A 12,787-nucleotide genomic window follows, 5' to 3' on the forward strand; every position below is an offset into this window, starting at 1 on the left:
TTTACTTTGTTGCCAGTGGCATTGAGAAAGGGATACAGTTTTTTACTGTGTGATTCTAGGGGTAGATTGGGTGAAAATTCTCTTTGGGGTTCCCTGCTGTTTCTCTTCCTTTGTGCCCTCTAAGACTCTTATTATTCCTTCTCCCTTCATCTCCTAAAGCCCCAGTGTTCACAGTTCCTCCTGGCTGATATCCTCTCCCTATCTAACTTCTCCTCTCCTTCTTCATACTGGATTGAATCCTTCCCTTTAATAATCCCCTGCCTAATGTACACTTGCAGTGCGGGTGATCATTCAATGTGGACTGATAAACTTATGTGTGACTTCCTTTTGCTGGATTATCTAAATGTTTTTCCGTAAATGTGCTTTAGTTAATATTAGGGATGCACTGAACATTTGGCAACCAAACAAAGTAAAAAGACTTATTTATATTATAAGTCAAACTGCAGTGATTCTGCTAATGTTAGGATTTTTTTGTTTAGACACTACCGAGGTACATTAATGATCACAATTGCTCTGCTTTAGTGAATATATGATTAAAATAGCACTCCCCAGGTACATTTATGACTGAAATTACACTGTTTGGGTAAAGTTGTGGATAGACACTCCTGATATACATTAATGACTGAAATTACACAGTTTAAGTACATTTGTGGTTAGAAAAAAACTATTGTGGTACTTTTTTATTAAAAGTGCTCTGATGTATCTGTGCTGTATTAGAAAAAAATATTGAGGTACATTTCTGAACAAAATTGCTCTGCTTTAGTGAATATATGATTAGAACAGCACTCCTTATGTACATTTATGACTGAAATTGCTCTGCTTCAGTGAATATATGATTAGAATAGCACTCCTGATGTACATTCATGACTAAAATTACATGGTTTAAGTAAAGTTGTGGTTAGAAAACACTACTGAGGTACATTTATGATTAAATTAATTCTGAAGGAAAACCTTATATTTAGCCATTAGCCAAATATTTGTTTTGTTTCTGCCAAAAATTAATAATTTTGGTGCATCCCTAATTAAATTCCTTGTATTGTTTGATGATTCTTTGCTTTTTTTCTGACAGTAGGCTTTTTCAGACCAGCAGAGGATATAGAGTAAACCACCTACAAAAATAAATCTGTCATCAGCTTTAGTGGTCTCAAAATGTGCTCATTTTCAATGATATGAATGAATTCTCCAGCTCATCGCATAATTGTGTCCACAGGGGGAGAAGGGAAAGAAGGGCAAAAAAGGGCCTAAGGGGGAGAAAGGAGAACAGGGTGCCCCTGGATTAGATGCACCATGCCCATTGGTATGTCCCAGCTGAGGGCTGAAAACCTCCCCGTGACGTAAGACAGCGGATCCCTCAGAGAGGAGTGGCCCCTTGGACAATCTGGCAACCCACAGTCCACAATCTAAAAGCACTGTGTGGTATATTCCCCAATGGCTTCTTCCTTTCCATGTCGCACACCACAATATTTAGTTAAGCAAAATGCCTCATTGCATACTGGAGGTTTGTAAATAAGTGGTGGATTAAAGTGGTTGCCAGTCACCAGCAGGGCCACTCCTCTCTGCCCTGTGCCGTGCCCTCGCAGCGAGAGGCCGGAAGGGCGCCTGCAGCCTCTATCCCAGTAACACTCCCAGTTCCGTTTCTATGACACAGGGTTTCCGGGGCTTTAAGGGTGAAAAGGGCGAACCAGGCCAGCCTGGTCTGGATGGGCTGGATGCCCCGTGCCAATTGGTACAGTATTCCTCTTTTCCTATCCTTTCATGTGCATGCTGCCATTCTTCGTGCCCACACCACTGAGTAGCTGGCATAGACACTCATGCCACAGTACACAGTTGCCAGTCTACACTAGAGTATCCACGCATGTCTTATGATTGATAACCTGTGATGGCTCACTGACAGTTTTGCAGTGTTAAATCAATATTGTTAGTGCTAAATTAACACAGAGGGCATTATTTTACACCCTGTACAAGGCGTGATGCGATGCTGATTGCTATCTTACACCTCGCCAACAGTTAATTTGCGTGCCTTCCATCTGCGTCGTTTAAATAGCAAGGGCGCTTGTGAATATATCTACGCTGATGGGTGTGGTGGTCTTGAAGTAAGGTAAAATTCTGGCTTGTTGCTATCTTGGCAACAGAAAACACAGATGCGCCACTGACAGAAATGAACCTAGGCAAACGTCAACCATCAGATGTTCATTGCTATCTTGGCAGTGGACATGCAGCACGTGCCAGTTGGTAGCTATGCAACCAGGTCAGTTTGCTCTGCTAAAAAGTGTTGGTCCAGGTAGCATTGGACATGTAATGCCTATATAAGAGAATTAGTACATGTCTTTTGCGCGCTTTGAGCCTTGCCATTCATACTTTTCCCGTCGTTACGATAGCAAAGACACACTAATGCCCTAAGTCAAGCAGCACACTGCGTGGTTGATAGCTTGTCTAAAGATTGCTAAAATAGGGCCTTGGGTATTAACTGTGTTGATTTGACACTGGCAAATGTACCGTGTAGGTGTTTATCAGTATTTCTCAGGCTAATCTGCTGCATCTGATAATTTCCACAGATTTCCCTGTACTTAGAAAAGAACTAAAACTCACCTCTTCAGATTTTCAGCACCTTATGCTTATGCTGTAAGTGTGTGTGGAGTCAACCAGTTTTCTGTTCCTTTACTAAGTACAAAGAAATACGACAAAACGATTGTCTTTGATAATTAAGCATAAACTACAGATGAGCCACACAAAAATAATTCACTCTCTTTGTTGCATGCATCCATTAACTATTTATTAACACCACAACAACCCTCAGACTACTTTTAGGCTCTACTTCCCAATAACAGAATACACACCTCTTATTGATTAACTGTAAATCTAGGTCACACTATTTTGATGGTGCCTTATAGATTGTCAGGAGATGCTCACATTTTAAAACAAATCTGTTCCTTTTCAAAGAAGAAGAGATTAGGTTTAGGTTTATGTTTTAGATTGTAATTACACTGAATTACACTTACCAGCTGTAAATGGAGCCCAGTGGACGAATGCTCAAACATCTTGAAATTCTTGCATAATAAACCACTGCTTAAAACCACTTTTATACACATGCATTTGTTGACAGGCTGAAGGATAATAATGTAAAAAGCCTGTCAGCTGAAGTGGTAGAGTGATAATGCAGCATTTTATACAAAAATGACAAATGATTGATAGTGATTAGGACTATGCAGTTCTTTTGCAGTCGTTGTTACATAGTGCAGTTAGAAACGTTCTGGACAAAATGTCAATGAGAGAAATGCCAGTGGACTCTCACAATGATTTTAAAGCTGCTATTTTTCATTTAAATGACTAAATAAAATGCTCTAAAGCAATAATATATATAATATATATATAATATATATATTTCATGCTTCTGGTGCTTTCTTTCTAAAGGACAAGTTTTACAAGTTCACTTCCTGACAAGCTTAGTGATATAAAACCATTACTATAAGTGTAAGAAGCCTGTAGATAGACACAATACAATAATATTACAGGATGTCCTGTCTGCTTCACAAAAGTTACATAGTGTAGAGTAGGATTAATGTTTTTGTTGGAATGTATTACCGTTACTTGCTGTTAATATGTAAAAGTTACTTAAACATAAACTGACCATCTACATAATATCTACAGAAGAACATCAATTTACATCAAAACAAGTTGTAACCATTATCCAGAACAGCTTCCCTAAACATTAACAGCTTGCTTCCCAGTCAGTTCTAATGTGACCTATTCCTTGTCTTATAGCATTTCTGTAGCAGTTGCCTTTCCAGACTCTATAACCAACCAATATTAACTAACCTGTGTTCCCATGCTATGAAACTGTATCTGACAGGCCTTCTAGTATCTTCCCTTTTATTTCAGTAGTAGCATGGGTTTGACCTGTATTCTGCTAACCAGTTCCTATCCTACCTACTGTATTTCCCACCTGTTCCAATTGGGCACCCGACAGCTGAACTGAAATCATATTCAGCCCTTGACTTCTCAGTCACAAAGACATTTTTTGCTTTTTTTGTAAATAATCTAAAATTATATTGTGATTTAATAATGATTATTCCTTGTCATCTTTGAATGATGTAATGAAGTTTTACCCTGTACACTCTTTATTATGAAATATGTGTAAGAAGAGTTACACTTGGATATCATATGATTGTTCTGCACTTACTTATTCTGCATGAGTTGTGGTGTTCAGAAGCTTTATTTTTCATACATTTTATGTATAAGTGTTCATGATGCATGTAGATGTTCACAATTAGTAAATGCTCTTATTTCAGTGTGTTTGTATAACATTGCCACAGTTTGGTTTGACATATTGTTTCATTTTTAAAACATTACAGTTTATCGGTGTCACTGCATGCAGCTTTACCTGACTTTAATGTCATACTATTCAGTCATAGTGTGCTCTTAAAATGCTTCAGTTACGAGTGTTTACAAAAAGTGCCAGAACACTTTTTAATTTAATCAAAAATGTTGAGTTAAACTACTTACAAAAATACCAAACTGATCTAAAATAAAAACTGATACAGTACGAATACTTAATTTGTACAAAATCTTTTCATGACATAATTTGAATCTGTTTTTTTTTTAACTATGTCAACATTTCATGATGATTTTTGACTTCCATTAAAAGCTAAAAAGTATCTTGATCTTTATTTTGGAGGCAAATATTTTTTGTATTACAATGAATACTACACATTATTCACCTTATAGTAACTTATATGTGATATATCTATTCTGTATGCAATTGCAAAATAGAAGTATTCCTTTATTTCTTTTTATTAAGGATCTGATATACTCCAAATGTCATGCGGCCCACTTTGAAACCCCGTGATTCTTTTGCACCCCACAAGGGGGCCTAGCTCACAGTTTCTGAATCAGTTTCTCTGATTTTGTTATTTATAGTTATATGCTTGAGTAAAATGAACATTGTTGTTTTAATTCTATAAACTACAGACAACATTTCTCCCAAATTTCAAATAAAAATATTGTCATTTAGAGCATTTATTTGCTGAAAATGAGAAATGACTGAAATAACAAAAAAGGTGCAGAGCTTTCAGACCTCAAATAATGCAAAGAAAACAAATTCAAATTCATAAAGTTTTAAGGGTTCAGAAATCATAATTGGTGGAATAACCCTGGTTTTTAATCACAGTTTTCATGAATATTGGCATGTTCTCCTCCACCAGTCTTACACAGACTCAGTAATTCTGTAAGCAGCTATACCCAATATTTATGATACTATTTAGAACATATAAAGCAATTTTACTAAAGCAATATTTGAAGATCAGTTTTATTGCATGCATGCTGGCATGAGTTCATGTATTTGATTTTTTTTAATTGCTTTTATCAATAGAATAGTAGAACATAAGAAACAAATAACATCTCACTGACTGACCTTCTCTCCCTACAACAGGGTCCAGATGGACTACCGATGCCTGGCTGCTGGCAGAAGGTAAGCACACTAGATAGGAAATTGTCTCCTACATGGTAGTATAATATTAAAGGTTATTCCATGCCTTGTTCAAACACTAATGCATGAGGTTTCTGATTTTTTTGGAATTTTGAAATGCACCCTAAGTAACCCTGTGTGGTGCCACTACACACTACGTGTGTTGTGTTAGCTGTGAACCCCTGTGTGTATTTGTATCTTGTTTCTCACCACCTGTCTCTGTGTTTCTCTTACAGTGATCAATCTAACTCAAACCGCATGGAATTTGTAAATAATGCTTCATTTTTGTATTTATAGTTTTTTTTAATTGTGGAAAAAGAAAGTCTATATGAATATAAATGTGTGTGTGTATGTAAATAGAAAAAAAAAGCTCAACGCTCATGAGGCTCAAGCATACACACACACACACACACACACACACAGCTGCTTCCACTCACCCTTGTGCGGTCATGGCAGTGTGTGTCAAGCTTATATAGTATATAAGTATATATTTTTCATTATCTAAGAGACTCTCACACATGCTTTGCATGATCCTCGGAGTGGATAAGCGTGGATATGGAAACGGACTAACTGGGAAAAAGGCAAAGGAAAGGAGTGGAAAAGGATAAGGAGGAGTGAGGAGGAGATGAGAGATGGAGGGATGAGGAGGAGGACTGGCTCTCGACATTGGAAACTAGCTGTTTGTCTATATGTTTGTATTCATCTGAGAACTCATCACTCATCATCATCATGCCACCAAACATCATGCTACCAAGCTTAATATAAGACTAAAGACTGTCTCTACAGGCCAAAACAAGCATGAATGTGTATATATAGGCTACATATCACGTGGGCGTGGTGTGGTCAGAAATGCTATGGCGGCTTCTGCTAAACACTAACTGGCTGTCAGTTTTTTCGCTCACGTCTCTCACATTGTATAATAACAGCAAATATTCGTATCTTTTTGACGTTTTACTTCTTTTTTCTTTGTTGTTGTTTTTTTTGTTCATCTTCCTAAAGGGAGTCACACCTTGGCTGGTGGCCTGAAAAGTGGAGATAGTGATTTATCTGGAGGTAGAAAACCAGAGAGAGCAATTGTTGGTTTGCTTTTGCTTTATTGGCCTTTGTGGCAGCGCCTCTGTTTTTCACTTAAGTGAATCTTAAGTGACTCCCTGCCTCACGTTCTCAAGAGAACGAGCGACCACCAGTGAACTTTCTGATAGGGTGAGCGGGATGAGCAGGAGAAAGGGGCAGCTGCTGTCCAGTCTTCACTTCAATCATAAGTAAAGTGGACGACAGATGGACGGAAACCGCGGCCCCAATGTATTTCGATGCATGGACCTCACAATTCCTTGTCTTGGGTGTGGCAAGAGGGTGGGGCTTTCTATATATTTATATATATTTATATATATATAAACATACCCCTTTCACCCCTTGGAGCGCCTGAGCACCGTAGCAGGAGGCTACACATGATGTGATCTACTGAGAACAACAGGATGACAGGATTTCTTTCACGACTACACCTTTTCATTCAGTCATTTATTTTTTTACTTTTTATTGATGATTTGATTTGATTTCTTTGATTTTAATTCTAGCCTTTGGTGCCTCAAGCCTTTTATTATTCATTCCCTTATATTGTACATCTTTTTACATACATTTTGTGCTTTGGCTTTGTGGAAATGCTGAAAGAATATAAAATGTTTAATAGGGCTGCACAATATGAAGCTTCAGCATCACCATTGCAGTGTACACATATGCAGTATTCACATTACAGAACACACAATGTCATATTGTATCAAACATCTATCAGAGTTGGATTCTTTTTTGCTTAATATCATTTATTTTACTCCAACCTTAGATAAGTAATTGACTGAATTATTAAAAGCATGGCATGTTGGATCACTGATATTTGGTGAAATCAGTGTGAACGTGGTGTTAAATTATGTAATTTGTAATCAACGCAATATTTATTGCACATAAACAACTATAACCTAACTAAATGTACATTTTTCCCAGTATTGTGCAGCCCTAATGTTTTATAAGGAATACAATATTGAAGATGATTGAAGGTACAGACACACAAACAGATATACACACTGTTCGCACGTTGTTAACGCAGTTAAGTGCACTGAAACAGAAGTGTTGTGTTGTTTTTGAAATGCTAAAAGCTAATTTGTAGGGCTTCGCATTGAGAAGGGACGTCGTTTACAGGGTTGTTCTTTTTTTTTACGCCTCAAAGAAGGAATGCACTCCACTGTGCGAAAGCTAACAAAGCTAATGCTAATCTCTCCAAATGCCATTCTCACAGGTGCTTCTGGTTTTGATTTTATTATTTGCTTCACCACCTCTTATAGTGTAGATTCAATGTAAATATTTCCAAACACAAAAATTCCAGTCAAAGCAAGGAGGTGCAGCGTAGAAACCTCTTGGTCTCCAAGCTCAAGTTAACATTGTCTACCAGAGCAGTGTTATGTGCAGAAGAAAACAGTGAGTGATGTGACATTCCAGAGCCATTTGAAACAACCTGGTCATGTAGTTTTAGCCATTTTCTGACTTTTTGGTCATTTTAGCTATAAAAATATTGGCTAGGTGGCCAAATCTGCAGCCAAAGGAGACTTTGGACAGAATCTTTTCTACATCACATCTCATCAGCCTGAGCTGCCTGTTCTTTGCTTTGGATCTGTTGGGCATTTTTATTCATTTTTGAAGCAGCCACATGGCAGCTTGTTTTTTTATTATTATTATTGTTTGTTGTTTGTATATACAGTTTGTATTAACTCAAAAAATCTGCATTCGCTTTTATACGTTATAAGTAATGCAGCGTTAATTTTATACTTAAGCATATTGCTGTCAACAGAGGCATTCCTTCTAACGTGGGGTAGCTTTGAAGGTCTTTTTACCTTTCAGTATTATACATACAACAGTGTTCTGTGGAGTTCTGCACTGAAATGTGAGGAGATAGTAAAGAATGAATGCCAGCTAAGCATGGACAGAAGGAGTTTTATTAGTTCTATTGTCCTATCTCCACTCTATTGTATCGTTAATATTATTACACTATGCCATAATACAGTGCAGTTTATGTTAGGGCCCTTACTTTCAGTCTATTATGTGTTAGACAGCCGATTGGTCGCACTGTTCACTGGCCGCTCCCTTTATGTCAAAAGCGGAGTGATGACAGTAGTGAAGTAAGAATACACCACATGCAGTATTCACGCGCTATGTAATGTAATATAGCCCCGCCCCCTCCATAATCCTTGTTACATTGAATGTACATGAATATATGTATAGTGGACTATGCGTGTGCAGTTAAATATTTGCTCATTTGACGAAAAGTGCAATTTATACTTCTCTTCTATGTATTGACATGTGAACCATATTCAGTATACGAATGCAAATCAAAGTTACACACATTTATTATTGTAAGTTATACAAATATTTGTTAATCACTTTTACATTGGCACTGGGGACTTTTGTTTTGATTTTAAAAGTGCAAGTATGAGCGAAAACAAGTCTCAAAGCTAATAGAATAAGACTACAACATTCTCACATTCTCACATGATTAGTTTTTCAGTTTTCAGACTTTCATTTAGTTCTGTGTCCTTATAGCAGTCACACTATGTGGCTCTGTTATCAAGCCATTAAGGTTTTAAAATTTTCTTAAATCTGTTGTGTATTAAAATGTGTCTCCATTTATTGCTTTCACACTTTATGAAACAATGTTCAATGATGTTTTGTCGAACTGTATCTTAGTACATTTCATTTTGAATGCATGAGAGCCAAATGCATCTTTAAAACTTCTTTTCTTTGAACATTTGCATAACATATTTTCTATATTTTCAACATCGGTGCTGTACAACAAGTTGCATTTTTATTAAGGTTGTTGTCTTTATTTTTTTTTTGTGTCAGAAGTGGAAAATTCCACTTTTCATAAATGATCACTGTTGAAATGCCCAGGATCTCTGATCACATTTTTTAAAGTTGTTTTTTTATGTCCGCACATTTCTTTAATACAATTAGCCCCCGTAACCATCCCCCCCCCCCCCCCCCCCCCCCAGACTGTCAGTTTCATAAACATGAAAAATGTATGGATATGTAGAGATATGTACCCCTAGGAAATTTGTATTTTTGACACATCATACATAAACACATTCTCTCGCCTTTATTCTTGTTTTACTTTTGTTTTACATTATTGATTTTTTTTTTATTAATTTTCTGGAAAATTGCTTCACAATGTTATCGAGTGTCTGTAAATGGCTCATGACATTTCATTTTAAACACATTTCATGTGATATCAGTGTTGGAGCCAAATAAATTCTGTTGTTTTTCTCCAAATGTTCACTGTAGTGTATTGTTTCATTAGCTGGAATGAAAATGAGTTCTAAAAATGTATCAACATACCAGTTTTTTTGTAAAATAGGTTTATCCTCAGTCCAATGGAAGCCAGCTGATCGATCTACCGGCCCAAATAAAAAAAATAAAAATAGTTAAATAAACTTTTTAATTTCATTGCAAACTGTATGAACCCAAGATTTATTAAAATACACCCATTCCTGCATTTCAGGCCTGGAACAAATTCCAAAATAAAAAAGACATGACAATTGTAAAGTAGAAATGAGGTAAAATTAATAAATAAACATATGATTTCAAACAGGTGATGTCAACAGATTGTAACTATGGTTTAGTACAAAGATGGGCAGAAGATCTCAATTTTATAACAAATGTGTGAGAAAATTATTGAAATATTTAAAAAGCAGTGTAGGTCAGTTAGGCCTACAGTTGCCTTCTTTGTTCATGGTGGCATGATCATGTTCTGTTTCAAATATTTTGATTTTTTGAAAGTATTTTATTTACTGTGATATTTGACCATGACAGGGTGGACAGCCTATTATTTACATCAGCTAAATATGGAGTCATAGTGATAAATAGTTAGTGATATTTATATTATTAATTGCTTAGTCCCATAAGAACTAAAGAGTGTGAAGGTTATGATGTCATATCCTATTTTACGGACTATAAGGCGCACTGAATTATAAAGAACATTATCAATAAACATCTATTTTCTGGTATATTTTCATTCATAAGGTGTACCGGATTAACATTATGGGACACAGGTAAGAATGCATACTTGAAGTATCACCATGTTTTCCTTCTAATTCAGCAGGTCTCTTTGCTGCCCCGCTTAAGTAAATAAAACTGTATTAAAAAAAATAATAATTCTTTCAAAGTAAAACGAGCGCTGAATGTTAATCTACACAGATTCTCGTAAAATGTTTATTTGGGTGAGTAAATCGGTTCAATTTATTTACAGTAAGCTTACATTTCCAATACTTTGTCCAAGGGTGAGCGCTAGTCACGGTTAGCAGTGCTAGCCAATTTTAAAAAGCACTTAGCCAGTCGCAATTAGCGCTAGTAAATGCGTCCCAACAGTGCTACACTGAGGAGCCCTGAGTGTTTCTGTAACCCAGGGTGCTATTAGCTAGTGGTTTGTCCCACGTAGCTTGTTTTAACAAGGTAATCATGCAGACTTCAGTCTGATATACTCACCTCTGGGAAAGAGCTAGCGCTGCGGTTAGCAGCTAATGCTAATACTGCTCCTGCTTAGCGCTGGAGAAATGTCACTGCTGTACTTCAGTAGAGTGACTTTACTTCTCCTTACAACCTTTCTGGTAAAATTTATACATAAGGCTCACTGGACTTTAAGGTGCAGTTTTAGGGGAAAAAATCTGAGGGAGCAGAGGTAATGTTAGCCATCTAGCTAGTTGTAGTCAGGTCGTATTTAGCAGCTTTGTTAACAGATGATGATTAATCGTCACTCAGATCTTCTGAAGGTGCTAATTCCTAACTTTGTTTCGGTTTCTACAGATTCATACTAAAAAATCTAGTTTCTACTACTTTCACTGCATGGCTCACAATAACATTGACTTAAACTTGCCACTTAATCACAACTTGCAAACATATGTAAAAAGTACGTCAAGAGGCAACAAAAGAATAAGGCTCTTTTTAGGTTGTTTAGAGTCTTTTAGTCCTTTGGAGTCACATATGTGGAGTAGCACAGTTCTTTTAGCTTTAAGGTTGTTTGAGCATTGCAAAGTGTTCATAACTGAATTTACATTTATGGGTATGAAATAAACCAAGCAAAAAGAACAGGTTGATCGTAAAATACTTCACCAGTATTAAAGTAAGTAAATAAGTAAATGTTTACAAGTAAAAAATACATTCTCAATAAGATGTATTTAAATAAAATATGATAGTTCAGGTGAGAAATTGCTCCTGTAGTTAAGATACATCGCCAAAACAAGTGGGTAACATCTTTAGAAGCACTTTTAGAAAATGAGCAGTCAGTTTCAATATCAAATTTATATTTAACTATTTAACTTTTCAAAACATGTACTGGTCAATCTTAAGCAGCTTTACTTAACAAACTTTACAAGGTTTGTAATCTGATTTGTTTTTTTTTTTTTTTTTTTTTTTTCATTTCTGTTACCAAAACTCATGTGACATTCAAAAAGCATGTTTAAAAGCAAGTCTACTGATTCCTTTTAATTTCTATCAAGAAAGTGTTTATTTTAAAGAAATGTTTACTACATGTTCAAGTAATTGATATTTATGACAAAAGAATCACTATATATGCACGCACATTGTATTTTTCGGAAAGATACAAAACTATTTTATCTTTTCAAGAAGACCCAAACCTGAAATTGACCAAATGTATTATCATGCAATTTATTAAACAAATGAATAAATGTTGAGGAATGAGTTTTTAGCATAGAATTAGCAAAAACAGGAACAATTTGCTAAATGCTGGCTATGCTTATAGCATGAGGACATTGAACACATTCTAGTTATTTTTCCAAAATTTGTGTTTTAAAAATAAACAAATAAGATCTAAGAATTTATTTAGGTAACAGGAGTGTTATGATTGACCTCCTCAGTCTTAGTTACAATAAGATCAAATATACAGAAAAACAAATGAGGGACTTGATTTTGGTCTTCCCATGGTATCTTACCTTTGCAATTAGGTCAGTGTACAGACACTATGCCTGATATTTACAACGTATTTTAAACTTATTTTGTGTGCACATTTATACAAGTAATTTCCTAGGGGACAGAAATGGCACAGAATAGGTGGAACATGCCACAGGTAACTCTCAACGACCGATTGATTGGTAATGTCCAGACAGCCAAAGCAGCAGTAGTTGTAGGGGCATTTAGTGGCCTAAAGCAATACTCATGTAAAAAGATCAATACTCAAGCTTTTTTTCTCTCCCGCACACACTGGCTGCATCAAAGTCTACTTTCTGTCTGTAAGAGTAGTGCTGCGCTGTGTCACACAGCATGGAGCAG

The 12,787-nt window shown here is 36.1% G+C and overlaps 2 protein-coding genes across 4 annotated transcripts in view; both read left to right on the top strand.

Annotated features, from left to right (window-relative positions):
• The window catches only part of LOC103039012 (collagen alpha-1(XXV) chain), a 318,678-nt gene extending 309,213 nt beyond the window's left edge, over positions 1-9,465 (top strand). Inside the window, exons 36-38 of the mRNA XM_022678290.2 lie at positions 1,649-1,726; positions 5,429-5,467; positions 6,464-9,465. Of these exons, the coding sequence (XP_022534011.2) occupies positions 1,649-1,726; positions 5,429-5,467; positions 6,464-6,490 (144 nt within the window). The 3' untranslated portion in view covers positions 6,491-9,465. The remainder of the gene's footprint in view (positions 1-1,648; positions 1,727-5,428; positions 5,468-6,463) is intronic.
• rpl34 (ribosomal protein L34) overlaps positions 1-12,787 on the top strand; it is a 220,970-nt gene that overhangs the window by 62,196 nt on the left and 145,987 nt on the right. The window lies entirely within an intron of this gene.

The sequence above is a fragment of the Astyanax mexicanus genome, chromosome 8, assembly GCF_023375975.1.
Source record: "Astyanax mexicanus isolate ESR-SI-001 chromosome 8, AstMex3_surface, whole genome shotgun sequence".
Taxonomy (NCBI): domain Eukaryota; kingdom Metazoa; phylum Chordata; class Actinopteri; order Characiformes; family Acestrorhamphidae; genus Astyanax; species Astyanax mexicanus.